The sequence below is a fragment of the Centruroides vittatus genome, unplaced genomic scaffold (assembly GCF_030686945.1).
Source record: "Centruroides vittatus isolate TY-2023 unplaced genomic scaffold, ASM3068694v2 contig_347, whole genome shotgun sequence".
Lineage (NCBI taxonomy): Eukaryota > Metazoa > Arthropoda > Arachnida > Scorpiones > Buthidae > Centruroides > Centruroides vittatus.
Genome location: NW_027122171.1, coordinates 1,725,381 through 1,741,318, shown reverse-complemented (window position 1 = coordinate 1,741,318; position 15,938 = coordinate 1,725,381). Strand labels below are relative to the sequence as shown.

The 15,938-nt window shown below is 40.2% G+C and overlaps 2 protein-coding genes across 2 annotated transcripts in view; both read left to right on the top strand.

Annotated features, from left to right (window-relative positions):
• The window catches only part of LOC136974323 (casein kinase I), a 62,659-nt gene extending 58,135 nt beyond the window's left edge, over positions 1-4,524 (top strand). The window contains exons 7-8 of the mRNA XM_067269177.1: positions 2,792-3,005; positions 3,080-4,524. Of these exons, the coding sequence (XP_067125278.1) occupies positions 2,792-3,005; positions 3,080-3,090 (225 nt within the window). The 3' untranslated portion in view covers positions 3,091-4,524. The remainder of the gene's footprint in view (positions 1-2,791; positions 3,006-3,079) is intronic.
• A 4,283-nt stretch (positions 4,525-8,807) lies between these two features.
• LOC136974347 (uncharacterized) lies at positions 8,808-10,001 on the top strand. Its single transcript, XM_067269201.1, has one exon. It carries the CDS (start codon positions 8,808-8,810, stop codon positions 9,999-10,001), a length of 1,194 nt encoding a protein of 397 aa, XP_067125302.1.
• The last annotated feature ends 5,937 nt before the right edge of the window (positions 10,002-15,938 follow it).

The window sequence follows — 15,938 nt, the reverse complement described above, 5'->3', positions numbered from 1 at the left end:
GGGTTCAGGGCTAAGCAGAACCAGAGAGGACTCAAGGAATTTCCTTGAAAAATTCCTTGCCTAATGAATATTTGGTTTGTTTTTATGGAAGTGTTATGAATCCTGAGATGTAGTGTTGTTCTCTAGTGATGCATAGTGTTTTGGAAGAATGCAATGAGTGATGGATGTGTTTTGTACATGTGTAGAATATGTAGCAGCCAACTGTGTGGAACACTGTTGAATGCTTTTCTATAGTTTATATATGTCATGTGTATGTTTCTGTGTTGTTTGTGTGCTTGCCGTAGAATGACTGAATCTATGAGTAACTGTTTTTTGCATTCTGTGATTTTTACGGCAACCTTTTTGTGTTCCACAAGAATGATGTGTTTTTCAACATATTTGTATATTTTGTTTGCGATACAGAATGTCAATAATTTGTAGTGTTGGAAGACATGCAATTAGTCTGTATTGTATGGGAGTCTGTGGCAGTACCTTAACTAAGGCGGTGCCCAGGCACAGGGCGCAGACCCTGGGTGGGGTGCAGAAATGACCTGGACCAAGTTTTGGGGTGTAGTAATGAAACTCGCACCAGGCACATAAAAGGCTAGTTACAGTGCTGGTCTGTGGTATTGTTGTTTTTTAGGTTTCATATAGGTAATGCCCTGAGTAAGAAATTTTCGCATGTCTTGTGGATTGATAATGATGTATGTTAGGTGTTTCACTAGTTCCTGGTGCAATGATGTAAACTTATCATATCAGAGATTGTGAATATTGTCTACACCAGATGTCTTCCAGTTTTGTATTCTGTTAAAAGCACATTAGATGTTGTGTATGTTTATTTTGGCACAGGGCATAGTTGTATGTTGTGCAAGTTTTTGTTCTCCTTGATCCAGTGTGCATCAGCATTATGTGTTACAGCACTGACCAAAGAGAAGACTAATAATTTGTGAGTTCTTCTGTTGGTGTGCCACTGTGCTATGTGTCAGTGGTTATTTTAGTATTAATTTGTCTGTAAAAGAGTGTTTTATTGTTTGCAAATAATTTATTTTGTTGTTTTCATAGCATGCATGTTTTGTATCATTTGAGTGCTTTAGCTGCAAGTTTTTGTTTTAGCATATCAATGTATCTTGTAATGTGTGTGTTGTAATTTTATCTTTTGAATGTGTTTTGATTTTCTTGAAAATGTTTTTGAGGAGTTTGTTTCTTTAATTTGAGTGTTATGTTGTTTTTACCATATTGTGTCAGCCTGCCTAATTGCTGTATAATGTTATTTATTTGTGTTTCTATTCTTTTCTGCCAGGCATGCTTGTGATAGAATTGTGTTTTGTGTGTATTTGTCTATGATTGTATTTTCAGTCCATGATGTGTCACTATTGTGACTGTTCAAGCATAAACTAATGTATGAATGTCTGAGAGTGTAGAAATTGAATGATTGTAGTGTGGTAGTGAGTGAGTGCTTGCATAATTTAGTGTTTTTCCTACTACCTTAGACACGTTGATTTTTGGTTTTCGTGGTCTTTGTGTGGGATTTGTACCTGTATATTTTGAATGTTTCCTGGAATATAAGTGAAAGCATATTAACTAAATATATGTTTATGTTATCAGTGGTGGATGAGGGCGTGTTTGTAGTTTGATTAGTGGTAGTTGTGTGTGCACCATTATCAGTGCTTGTCGCTGGATTATCCTGGCAGGTTAGGTAATCTTCATTAATGTTAAATGTTTTCATCTATCGATGTATTTGATCAGCATCCTGTTGTTTGATAAGTTCAAGTGTTGTTTGTGGGATAAGATTGTTATGTATAATTGTTCTTTTTTGATCAACAGCCCTTTGTTCAGTGACAGTGAGGTGAGGACGTTGTGTGAATCTGTGGTGTAGTAGTTGTCTGTACGCTGTCATGTTTGTTTCCAGTCTTGTGATGGCATAGTAAGTACAGATGATAAACTTGTTTATTTCCATTGTCCGTTTTATCTGCTGATGTGGTTTTCCAGCCTTTGTGGTATGTGGATGCATTGTCACAGAAACACCAAGGCTAGATTGGTTCCTCACAACTGTTGAGGGCATTGCAGTAGCCAAGGGAGATTGTGGCCTATTTTTCAAATGTGAGCCTCTGCCTAACCCATAAACATGGACCTTGTTAACCCAGGTGGCATCTGAGCTTGTATCACACTTAGATGTGGTTACTACCATGGTAATTATCTCCACAGAATGTGGGTGTGATCACTCTTAGCTTCATTTCTCCTCAGACCTGGTAGGGACACCCTTGCATGGGTGTCCTTACCAGCTTGCATTACTCTATGGATCAGTAAAATTACTGGGCTCTCCCATCATGACCAGGTGGTAACCATGGAAGTTATGGTATAATGATTTTGGACTTTTGTATAGTGTAGGTGGTATAATGCCTGTGCAGAAAGAACTATAAGTGAATTAAAGCACCTGTGGCAAATTGATAAAATACTTATTTCATGTGCAAATTCTAAATGCAGTATTTACTCATTTTTTTAGTATGTGTTTGAAATGGATATGTCTATGTTGATTGTGATGTCTAGTCTGTTGTGATATATTGTTACATCTTTGTTTATAATGTTTATTTTAAATTTTTAATGATATTCTGTATGCTAATTTCATTGTTATTTTAACACAGAGGTGATTATATATTGCTGGTAATGTTAGTTAATTTAGATGTAATCATTGTGTAACAATTAGCTTTAATATATATAATTAAAATACCCCATATCAATTTTTACATAGTATACGGTACATACAATTAAGTTAATTATACACAATACTTAATTTTTTAATTCTTGTTTTAAGGGATTTCCAGCCGAATTTGCAATGTACTTGAATTACTGTCGAGGTCTCCGCTTTGAAGAAGCACCAGATTATATGTACCTGAGGCAATTATTTCGCATTTTATTTCGCACACTTAATCATCAATACGACTACACATTCGACTGGACTATGCTAAAACAGAAGGCCGCCCAGTCGGCAGCAGCAGCCGGTGCATCACAGGCGGTAGCAACAGCTGGTAGGTTGTCGCTTATCTACTAAAAATTACTATTCTAATTTTACCGTCTTGATTAATTAAACATTTCTTTGTAGGTAATCGCTAAATGGATTACTACATAGATTATAATTATTAAAAAACAACAAAGAGAAAATCAGAGCTGGCTGTCATGCCAAGTAGTGATTTTTTTGACTTGAAAACACAGAGTTCAGAAAAAATTAATGCAGTAGTGGAAATCTGCATGAACTATTGGAGCATTGATTGAATACACTGTACAAATATGACTTTAACTTTCAGTTGCTCTATATGCCTCCACAACTGCAGCTGTTTATATGGGTATCAGTGACTCAGAATCATTATTATATTGACTTCCTCACTTCAAAATAGGCAAAAAAAATAACAAAAAAAAAGTTGGTGTTTTTTGGTGTCTCATACTGAATGGGTTCCGTTTTATTTTTATGTAAAAACAGTTTTGTCAATGGAGATGTAACAACATTATAAGAAATTCTGTGACTGGTAATGCATTTTCAATTTTTTTTTTTTTTTTTTATGTTCCTATGGCAGATACAATATTATTTCTATATCTTATTTGTAACGTGTAATGTATTAATCGTTTATATATACCTTTCAAACTGTGAATGTTCATATTATACTTCCAACATCTAATAACTTTTAACTTTTGTAAACTGTTTAAGAATTACACAGGAATATGAATTTTTCATTCCAGTATATTTTACAGAGGTTATAGTATAAAAAAAAAATTTCTGTTTGTTAATCTTTATTATTGAAAGTAGCCAACATATATTTTATAGAATTTTCTCAGTCATTGCTATAATCTCATGGAAAAAGAAAAAAACAGAAAGTTTTTAAAAGGTCTAGTGCAATGTTTGCAGAGATCCAGAAGAAAAAAATCTGGTCATTAATTAAAATATATATATATATATATATTTTGCATTCTTTGTTTGAAGGTACTTTAAAGTCTTGTACATATAACAATTAAAACTGTTAGTTTTAATTTGTGCTCAAAGTACAAACTCTTATCATAAAATGGTTATGTAAAGGGGAAAGTATATAAATAGATAACCTCTGAAAAGCGAGCGTCACCATTTAGGTAGGAAAGAATAAAATTCCAGGGTAATTTCATTTTAAACAAAGAATCCTTATTAAAATTTTGTTGCGTTTATGTAATAAGAAAATAATAATTTCTTCCATTATTTAAATGTTTTAATACCACATCACAGAAATTCTGCTAATCTATTGTGTCTCTGTAAAATTAATAGACTATAATAAAAATTCCCAAACAAGCCAACATCTACTAAAGAGAAAAGTAGTAGTGCTAATCACTAGAATGGCTCTAATGTGTACTGATAGTGTATGGTCCGCAAAGAACTGCATCTTCACAAATTACCTACCAATATGATTGATTTTTTCTATATAATGAATATATAAAGTGTGTATAGACAAGATAAGCAAGCACATACTACTGCAGTTTCTCTTCTTTATTGTGAACATTGACAATAAATAGTGTCTATAAAAATAATTAGTGGACATTGTTTTTAATAAAATTTTCATAACATAAATAAAAAAAATTAAGATGTTAAAATATTGTATAATTTTTATTAGAAATAATCTGTACACTTTAATATTATAAATGCAAGTGGATTATTACCCAATTATAAAAGTTGAAACTATTTTTCAAAATACATTGCTACAAATTATAGCTTAAGTTTATACTTACCAAATACACTTTATCGAGACTTTGGATAAAAGTTGTTGTCGCCCAGCACAGAGTGTGGTGTTAATTTGCCGGATTAATTAAGGATCACCTCCAATTACCTGCTCTTCAATTAGTCTATTCTTAATTCGGTTAGTATTACTCGAGGGAATCGATTGCACCAGAACACCTGCAGAATAGGATTCATTCTCTCCTTTTCATTCTTTGGATGGATTCTCGAGGCCACCGGATCAATTTAATCTCTGCCCTGTTAGTAAATTTTCTCAGAACTCTGATTCCTTCATTTCTATTTAAAATTACTATTGTCTTGATACATAAATACATTTCTGATAAAACTTTCTTTTATTTGTAAAAGAGGTTTGAACCTAGTCTTTTTGGAAAAGAAGTAATTTTTATCTATCGAGCATACAAGAATAATTTCTAAGTATTTTATGCATAAAAGCATCAAATACCTAGAAATTGTTCTTGATAGTCAATTAAGCTATATCATTTAGTCTTGCAGACATAATTTTAGCAAAACTACAATCATAAACTGTTGGTTTTTCTGTCACTTGAAATTCTGTCAAGTCTTCTAAAAGGATGCTCGTTCTTCGATCTGACAATTATTGTTATTTTTTTAATAAAATGAAAAATAATTACCAGACCAAAAAAAGTTTTTGGATAGCAATATTGAATAACTGGATTTGTTCAATATTGTTTCCTACCTAAAACAAATATTGAACAATACTTATAACATTTACAGGATACTCATTCTAGTTTGTATATGACAGTTTTCAATCATTTTCATAAAGTTATTTGGCATACCATAGTATATAATTTTGCTTGTTTTTCTACTAAGGAAACACACACACTTATGAGTGTCCAGTATTATTCTCTTGTAGACTTGCAGTTTCAAACAAGAGATAAATCGACAGTGGCGCTTTTAGCGGCTGAAAAAGATAAACTCCATGAGTCTGCCCAGTATTCAAGGTGGTCAAGGGCTATTTGAGTTGTTGCGGGCAGCTTGAGAGGGCCTAGTGCTAGAAGTCAGGATGTAAAGGTCGTCCACATAACAAAACGGCGGTGACGTTGGGGGGAGGACTGTCCAGAGGTCCGCCATGTAGAATGTGAACAAGATGGGGGTGAGAACGCTTCCCTGCAGGACACCTTGAATATAGGCATGGGGAGAGGACAGTGTGCCACGCCAGCAGACTCAAAAGAAACTAGTTAGGCCAGGACAAGTCTTCCTCCCATACCCAAATTCTCCAATTTTGCCAAGAGCCCCTCTTGACACACAGTCATATGCTCCTTCTAAATCGAGTGCGACCAGATAAACCCAGTGCCTTCTAGCCCAAGCCACAGCAATGTGATGATGTAACATGATTAGGGCCTCTTCTACCCTCTCCCCCGGTAGGGGAGAAAGCCAAAATGATGGTGGTGAAAAATGTTAGAGTGAGTGGCCAAGTTATGAATGCAGTACAGGATCAGACATTCAAATAATTTAGCGACGTGTGATGTAAGAGAGATAGGCCTATACAAGGCGCATGTCGTCGCTGGATGACCCAGTTTAATGATCAGGACAATTGTGGAGATTAACCAGTTGGGGGCAGGACCCTGAGGCCCAGAGGTTGTTCAGGAAATCAAGGAGGACCGAGAGGCCCACATTAGGGAGGGTCCATAGAGCTTGAGCATTCATGCCATCAGGGCCCGGAGTTGTGTTTCGAAGCCAGCGCAAAGCACGGTGGAGTTTGAGAAGGTGGAAGGGGGAATCCTTGCACATAGGAAACCCTGACCGGGGTTCATTGAGAGGGGCAAAAGTGCCTCTTGGACGAGCACGCCCAAAAAACAATGCAAAGACTTCTGCCTGCTGTATGAGACTGAGGAGAGTGTCCGTGATCATCGGAGGTGACCTCAGCCGACGGAAGATGCAGTATAGCATAGACTGGGAGGGGGAGAGGCACACAGACAACCCCACCACTCCCGGTGAGCCTGTCAGATCTTCTGACAGAGTTTCACCTGTAATTGTTTATATTTGTCCCACCAGGAGTAAGATGCACGCCTACAGGCAAGGCAGAACGCACGATGTTTTTGCGCTCTAATGCAGCTGCTTTTGGGGGTCCACCATGGTGGTGTACCCAAGGAAGTAACAGAGCGAATTGTCATGTTAGAGTTAACAGTTTCGTGGATGTTGTCGACGAAGGAGTAGTAAGAGGTGGGATGTGAATCCCTGGAGGTCCAAAGCTGATCAAGATTATTGAAGTATTGACTACAATTTGTGGTACGATGAAGACGTGGGGCAATCGTCAGGCTAGGGGTGCCTGGGAGGGATAGAGTGATAGAGATCGGGGCGCGGCCACTAGTTAATGTGTCAGCACAAGGGCGCCATGAGACGAAGCCCAATAAGTCCGGGGAGCAGAAGGTCAGGTCAATGGCCGATGTGCTGTTAGGATGGAAGTAAGTCGGCTCCCCGAATTCCAGCAGCATAAGTCTACTGATGGGAACCAATTGAAAAGGATGCGGCCAGCGCTGTCTGGGTGGTTGCGCTCATTATCCCAATAGGGATAATGAGTGCAACCGCCCATGATGAGCGTTTCAGTCCCCACACACAATACAAGGGGAGTGGTCGTCCTGCAAGAGGAAGTCCAGTGGGTAGTCAGCTGGACGCCGTGTGGGAATAAACACTAACAAGAGAGAGGGGGCCCGTGAAACGTAAATCAGGGTCTCTTGAGATTCGATGCCTATGAGCTTTGCACCAAGGGGCTAAAGGCGGGTGGGCCACCAGTGAGCTACCGCTGTTAAGAGACCCCCACCCATCATTGTCCACCACTAACTTTGTCCCTTCGCTCAAGAAATATTTCCCAGCGTTCTCTTCGTATCCTCAGTGTTCATTTTTCACAATCTTTCACTTGGCACGTTCACGAAACTTTCTTGAGAACAAAAGTAGCATGAGCTGGTTCCCTCCTCAAATTTATTGCTTCTCGCCATAATGGCGCCAGGAGGGCTGACCTTCTCCGCTTACTCTATACCATCTTGAATCCGAATGGCAGAATTCGGAGCCCCCCTTCTGGACAGGGCTCCCCCAATGACTATCCACCGCATCGAAAAACCCATTCGCGAAGCTCTTTGCACTGCTTTGGGGGTGCCCAAGTCTACACCGCTTCTGTCATTATACGCTGAGTCTGGCTATATTCCACTCCAGTCCAGGCTGCGCCAGAGGGCCATATTGCACACCATCACTCACCTCTCGAGAGGCCAATATAGGCCTCTACACATAATTTTCCACACTGCCTCTAGTCTAGATTATTACCGATGGTGCCCTTTCCAGAGTTCTCTCCCAGATCCATTAGGAGGGCCTACCTATCTCTCACCTCTACCATCAGAGGCATGTGCCCCCGAGCTCTGTAAGCGTCGTTATTCACATACGTCTAGACGACTTCCCAAGCTCTTCCAGCGAACCTCCAGCAGCCTTGAGTTCGGTTTGCTGAATTACAAGCAACCACCTGGCGGGGTTGGTCTCTCATTGGGACCGATGCCTCAAAATCCCACTTACAGACGGCGTTCGGTGTGGTTGTTCTGGCCCACACTGTCAAGGAAACATGGTCACTCCACTTCAACTGCAGCTTCTTTGGCATGGAAGCTCTTGGTATTCAACCCCTCGATGTGGGTTCCTGTCCGTAATGAGGGGACCTCCCAGAGATGGTTTAGTATCTCTTCTTTACCATCCCTGGGATCTGAACGCCCACCCACGTGTTTGCCTGCATGGTGGCCCGTATGCCAAAAAGGGAGATCCTGGTAGTTAAGGGGCAACATACCGTCCCCAACACACTGCTTTGGCCCCTGCTTCGGATAAACAAGAGGCTCAAATCAGGCTCCGTTTGAGTGAATCGGCTGGTCGTTGAGTCATTCTTGACCTCGACTTGGAGTCAACCGATCGATGCAGACCAGGCAGACACGTCAGACAAGGTGTGCTCTTCTTGACTGCATTGTGAGGGTATAGCTCCTGGGAAACCCTGGTGCGACGGTCTATGGGAGTCTCCCATGTGACAGCATCCTCCTGTCAAGCCCCATGGTGGGTGGGGTCACCAGGAGCTGAATATACATTCTTAAATATGGATTGCAAAAACTCGATTCAAGCGACCAAAGAAAAGACCTCCAGCCAACCTGCTTACTTAATAGTACATGCAACTGGAGAAAAACCCCTTGCTAAGTGTTCCCCCTTTTTGATTCAAAAGCTGTTTGAATCAACCATTGGGCATTTGAAAAAAATTCAAAAATTGAGGTCAGGGGACTTACTCGTAGAAACAGCCTCTCCTCAACAAACAACAAAGCTTTTGTCAATTACAACTCTTGGAGACATGGGAATATCGGTCACACCACACGAAAGTTTGAACTCATCACGTGGTGCGATATCTGAGTTTGACTGGATGTCTGAAAACGAATCAGACATTCAGATCGGCCTCTCGGACCAAGGTGTCACTTCTGTCCGACTCATTTCGATCTGTCGAGACGGCAAGTTGATACCCACTAAACATTTAATTATCACATTCAACAACCCGACACTGCCATCTTTCGTTACAGCAGGATATCTGCGCTGCGCAGTTCGTCCGTATATTCCAAATCCGCTGCGTTGCTTTAAATGCCAGCGATTTGGACATTCCCAGACCTCTTGTCGAGGCAAAAACTTGTGCGCACAGTGTGGAACTGAAGGTCACAACAGTACTGAATGTAAAAGTACGCCACACTGTGTGAACTGCAAAGATGCCCATCCTTCCTACTCACGAAAGTGCCTTGCATGGCAAAGAGAAAAAGAGATCCAACGGGTAAAAACTGTAAAAAACATCTCATATCCAGAGGCTCATCGCATGGTCAGTCTAAGTGCACCTATGCAACAAAAAACATTTGCTGCCGTGTTAAAATCTACTAACACATGTGGGGTTCAAACAAAGATTTCTGTCTCCCCAAGTGAATCTCTTACACGCCATGCGAAATGTTTAATACTCCCATCTATGAAAACACCAGAACAGGAGAGTACAAAAGCAAAAACACCTCTACCAAAAACTGGGATAACAACTAGGAATGTGGGTTCCAAAAAAGCGAGTAAGAACCCACTAAACAAACAGAGAGTGAAAGCAGCACTCTCCAAATCCAAAAAATCAAAAGCTCAGTCGATGAGTGAGTTCTCTGATATCTCTGACGAAGAGAATAAACTGGAGATGACCCAAACAACATCGCCTCTAAAAGGAGAATCATCAGTTAAATTGAAGAGGGACACTTTTGCGAAAAATGCTGCCTCAAACACATAATGGATTATAAAATAATTCAGTGGAACTGTCGTGGTTTCCGCAACAACTTCTCTGATGTTAAACACCTGACATTATCTACCACATCTCTCTGCGTGGCACTCCAGGAAACACATTGAAAACCTGGAGAAAAAATATCTTTAAAAGGATTTGGACTCTACCGCAAGGATGATGATAGCCACAACCGCGCCAGTGGAAATGTAGCTATACTGGTTTCAAACTGCATCCCGTCCTTACCGGTACAAATAACAACAGAGTTGCAAGCTGTGGCAGTCAGAATTTCTATTGGAGTAACTGTCACAGTTTGTTCCATATACTTGCCACCAGATGTCAGAGTCGATGAAGATGAATTGGATGCCTTGGTTGAACAACTACCGACTCCATTCCTTTTACTTGGTGATTTCAATGGCCACAATCCAATGTGGGGCAGTCCCGACATAAACCGTCAAGGCAGGGCCATTGAGAGATTTATAGGCAATCACCAACTGTATTTATTTAATACTGGAGAAGTGACATACTTCCACGCCCCAACAAGAACATTTACTGCCATTGACCTATCATTAGCAACCCCGAATCTGTTTTCAGCGTTTACATGGGAGGTTGGATCTAATCCACTTTCCAGCAACCACTTCCCAATATTTCTAAAATACCGAGGCAGAGAAAGCTGTGAAACAGCCCGTCCACCACGCTGGAAATTTGAAACGGCAGATTGGCCTACATTTTCCTCTTTGGCTAACATCACTGAAGAAATGGTCAATACTGCCGATATCAATGATGCAGTAGAAGTTGTCACATCGAGTATTATTCAGGCAGCCGAAAAAACAATGGGGAAAACGTCAACCAGATATCCGAAACATCCGAAACCATGGTGGGATCAGAATTGCGAGGCAGCATTTAAAAAACAAAAGAAAGCATGGGGGATTTTCAGAAGATACCCCACTGCTGAGAATTTGATAGCTTTTAAAAAAGCAAAGGCAAATGCCAGAAAAATAAGGAGGCAAAGCCAAAGGGATTCCTGGAGGAAGTATGTTTCTAGCATAACATCTTCCACCAGCTCAAAAGCAGTCTGGGATAAAATCCATAAAATTAATGGGAAATATGCTTGTCACTCTCTGTCCATGCTGGAAAATAATGGCACAATAATCAGTGACATAAAAGGTATTGCTGATTTGTTGGGTGAAACATTTTCGTCTTCATCCAGCAATATTATGTATACAACAAATTTCCAGGCTTATACAGTCCAAAGTGAAAAACAATATCTAAACTTCCACTCTCCATCTAATGAGGAATATAATGTGCCATTCAGCAGAATAGAACTATGTACAGCAATCTCTCGCCTGGGGAATACTGCTGTAGGGCCGGATAAAATCTATTACAGCATGATTAAAAATCTGTCAGACAATTCCCTTAGTAACCTTCTGAATCTGTTCAACAGAATATGGACAGAACATACTTTTCCTGACTCTTGGAGGCTATCAATCATTATTCCCATTCCCAAGCCAGGTAAAGACTGCAAGAATCCCTCTAATTATAGACCAATTTCTCTGACTAGTTGTCTTTGCAAACTTTTCGAGAGAATGGTAAACAGACGCCTGATGTTCCTCCTAGAGGAAAAGAACTACTTTTCACCACATCAGAGTGGATTCCGTAGGAACAGAAGTACCACAGACAATTTAGTAATTCTTGAAACATCTATACGCGAAGCGTTTGTAAGACGACAGCACTTAGTGTCTGTGTTTTTCGACATAGAGAAGGCTTATGATCGCTGCTGGCGATCCATGATCTGCATGAATTTGGACTGCGGGGTAATCTGCCAATTTTTATAAAAAACTTCTTGCAGAATTGAAGATTCCAAGTTAGGATGGGCAACACTTTGTCTAGGCCTTTCACTCAAGAAGAGGGTGTTCCTCAAGGTTCTATTTTGAGTGTGACTCTTTTCCTAATAAAAATTAATAGCATAGCTAAGTGTCTTCCTCCCAGTGTGAAACACTCCTTGTATGTGGATGACTTTCAGATCTCCTGTCAGTCTACTAACATGAGTTTTATTGAAAGACAACTGCAAACCTCCCTAAATCGCATAGACAATTGGTCCAAGATCAATGGTTTTACTTTTAATGCAGAGAAGACCTCGTGCATCCACTTTTGCCGAAGGCGTGGTTTGCACCTGGACTCTGAAATTCACCTAAATGGGGTTAAAATCCCAATGGTCAATGAAGCAAAATTTTTGGGTGTTGTGTTTGACCATAAATTGATGTTCTTACCACACTTGCACAATTTGTAGAGTAGATGTTTAAAATCTCTGAACCTTTTAAAGGTATTATGCTGCTTATCCTGGGGAGCAGACAAATGTTCGATGCTCAGGATATATAGAGTCCTCGTTCGCTCTAAGCTGGATTATGGATGTGTTGTTTATGGCTCTGCGCGAGAATCTACTCTTCGGATGCTGGATCCAATCCACCATCAAGCATTGTGTTTGTGCACTGGTGCATTTCGAACTTCTCCTGTTCAAAGTTTGTACGTGGATGCTTATGAGCCTCCACTATCTCTCAGGAGAGAGCAGTTGTCTTTGTTCTATTACATTAAACAGAAATCTCTGGCTAAACCTTCAGTTTATTGTAGAGTATCAGATACTCAGCTGAAAAGATTATTTACAGCTCGCCCAAGTTGTGTCCCTACATTTGACATTAGAATGGAGAATGTAAGCAGCACGATTGATTTGGACACAAGCAACATTTCACAGGCCGAGGTCGATAATATATCACCTTGGTCAACTCCTGTGATTAATGTTGACTTTAGCTTAAAGCAGTTTCCTAAGGAATCCACCCCGGACTACATCTATAGGCAGCACTTTGCAGAAATTCAACACCATGACAGGAATTTAATTCCTATTTATACTGATGGATCGAAATCGGTTGATTACGTTGGCTCAGCCTTTGTCTGCCAGGATGAGATCGTGGCAGAACAAATTGCATTGAATTCTTCCATCTTTACTGCAGAGTTGCAGGCTATTTACCTAGCCTTAAAATATATAATTAGTAAAGGTCATCGTCGCTGTGTTATTTACACTGACTCAGTTAGTGCACTTCAGGCTTTGATCTCACATGAACCTAGTTCTCACTCTATAGTGATTAAAATTCGCAAACTGTTTTGCCATCTTATTGCGAGTAATATTTTTGTAAAATTCTGTTGGGTCCCAGGCCATGTAGGTATAAAAGGAAATGAAGCAGCTGACGCAGCTGCAAAGTCAGCAAGTTCTTCTCAGCATACAATGTTTATGGAAGGAGGTGACTTGAAGCTAGTCGTTAAAAAACGACTAGCAGAGAGATGGCAAAATGTGTGGAACGAACAAGTCCACAATAAACTTTACGAGATCAAACCTATAATAGAAAATTGGACACACAACAAACAGTATGATAGGAGATCTGAAGTCATTCTTACTCGTCTGAGGATTGGACATACTCAGCTTACTCATCAATACCTTTTGAAGGGTGATGACCAGCCAGTATGCCAGTATTGCAACTGTACTGTACTTTAAGTGTTAAACACATACTTTGCAACTGTGTTGCTTTTGACCAGAGTTGCAGACAGTATTTCGGTAATGCAAATCTGAGAGAGATTTTGGGCCAGAGGCCAAATCTTGATGAGATAATGAACTTTTTGAAAGTTATAAATATTAATAGAGAGATTTAAGTTAACTAATTTATTTATTTATTATATATTTATATATTTGTTATTTGTGTTGTTCTGCACTTGTTTGTGTTTTTGTGTTGTATTGACGCTTTGTGATATATATATTTAGCTTTGTTTAATTTTACCATTTGTCATGGCGCAGCATAGCCTGTATGGCTCTTGTGCCAAAAAACTAGAACTAACTAACTAACTAACTCTTGGTATTCAACAGGCTGTCCACATCAGCGCCCGTCTTAACTGTCTGACGGCCATCCTTTCGGACGGCAAATCCGTTCTCCAGGCTGTCGCCAACGTCAGTTTTTCTTCCCTGGCGGTCATTATCGACCTTGCTGTCACAATCAGTACACATCCCACACCCCTTGAAATCGGATGGACTCCGGGTCATGTCGGTATCCATATTAACGAAGCCGCTGACCAGGCAGCGAGCAATAACACTCCCACCGGCTCCTGATGGAGGCCTCTCATGGCACGTGACCTCATCCATAGTTTGCAGGAATCGATAATTCGTACTCACACTGACACCTGGTCCACTATTCTCCGGAGTAAAAGTCGCGACCATCTCCGTCCTTTCTCCTCTTGGATCTATCATCGCGCATTGTCACATCACACTAAAACTCTATTGGCCAGTCTTCGCACTGATACGGCCCCATTGAATGGGTTTCTTTACTCTCGACGCCTGCGCGTCTTGCCTGATTGTCCCCACTGTGGCTTGTCAGAAACTTCTCACTATTGGCTAGTTTGCCCACAGTATGCGGGGCCCCGCCAAGAATTGGGTCGTTCCTTGACCTTGGACCTGTACATCGTTGATAACTTAACTTCCATATACTGGCCTTGAGCCGACCTTCCTTCTTGTTAACATATGGAAGCCTTGGAACGTTTTGTGTACTGATCTAACCGTTTTGCCTAATAGCTAAGTGGTGTGCCTCGGAGAAAAAGCCAACAGGCTAGTCTCCATATTAACAAAAAAAGAAAGTAAGTTTCGAACAAGAACAATACAGCCTGTCAGGAAGATTCTGTATGTTTGTGTAAACCAAAATCCTGAAATATATTTGTTTTAGAATACACAATGGACTTTTATAAGTCAATCTTTTATTCATCCCACTTTCTCATTATTAGTCATAATATTTAATGCTAATGAATATGTAGAAAGTATACGAATTTTAAAGCAAATAATGTGAGGTTTGCCGAACGACTGCGTTAGTCAGAATGTCGCGCGGTCACGATCCACGTGTGGGAGTGAAAGAAACTCTCAAGAGACAGGTTTTCATTCGTAACCCGTTTATATAACAAAAGGTGCTTACAGCTACGATACACTTTTATCAGCGGCGGCGTTCGAGTCTTCTGGGCCCCCTTCTCGGAATCGAAAGTCCACAAGAAAAGTCCTCCGATGTTTCGCAGGAGTATGATGGCCCCGGGCGCACTGTCCAGCTTCTCGAGGGAAAGTTCCGGACGCAGGGACGATTCAGATAACAGGTGACAAATCCAAGGGAGTGGGTGACCTTCCAAAAGAGTTCCTGTAATCCAACTGCCGAAGATCACGAAAAAAAACCCCGTCGTAAAATCGCGAGACAAAGCTCTAAGAGCCAAGAACCGAGAGAACTAATAACCGAGAACGTCACATCCCTTTTTCTCAGGGTTTTTATATATTTCTTTTGAGTCCCAGATCGAACATTCCGATAGGTCGATGTCGATTTGCCTCCGCTCTCTAATTGGTCCCCCCCCTCGTTACGCATTGTAACGAGATCGGAACCCCGGTCGTCGGATGAGTCAACATCGACTGACAATTCGATTCCTACCGAAGATGTTCGATCTAAGTACTCAAATTTATCTATTGTTTCAACCTGAGAAGAATGACTTTCTCAGAAATTTCTACAGACATGTCCTTTTATGGACATGTAATATTCACTTTTCGTTTAACTATTTTTTTTCTTGTCTGACGGTTTCTTTTTACAACGTTAATTTATAATAACAACAATTATTATTATTTGCTTCTATACAAAAATTACAAAAAAAAAATTTTCTTATTTGCACAAATAGTAGGCCCACTTCCGAAGCTTCACAATAACGATGTAATAATAATCCAAACTTTCATTACTTTGGAACTAAGACTTTTCACTTTTAGAAAACTGCTTGTATACTGTGTTGAATATAATTATGAATAACGAAGTAGGTGAGCATTCTCATACAGGTAAAAAAAAGATGAATTCGTCGGGATTGCTGACGTTGCTGCAGCCATATCAAACAACCAGT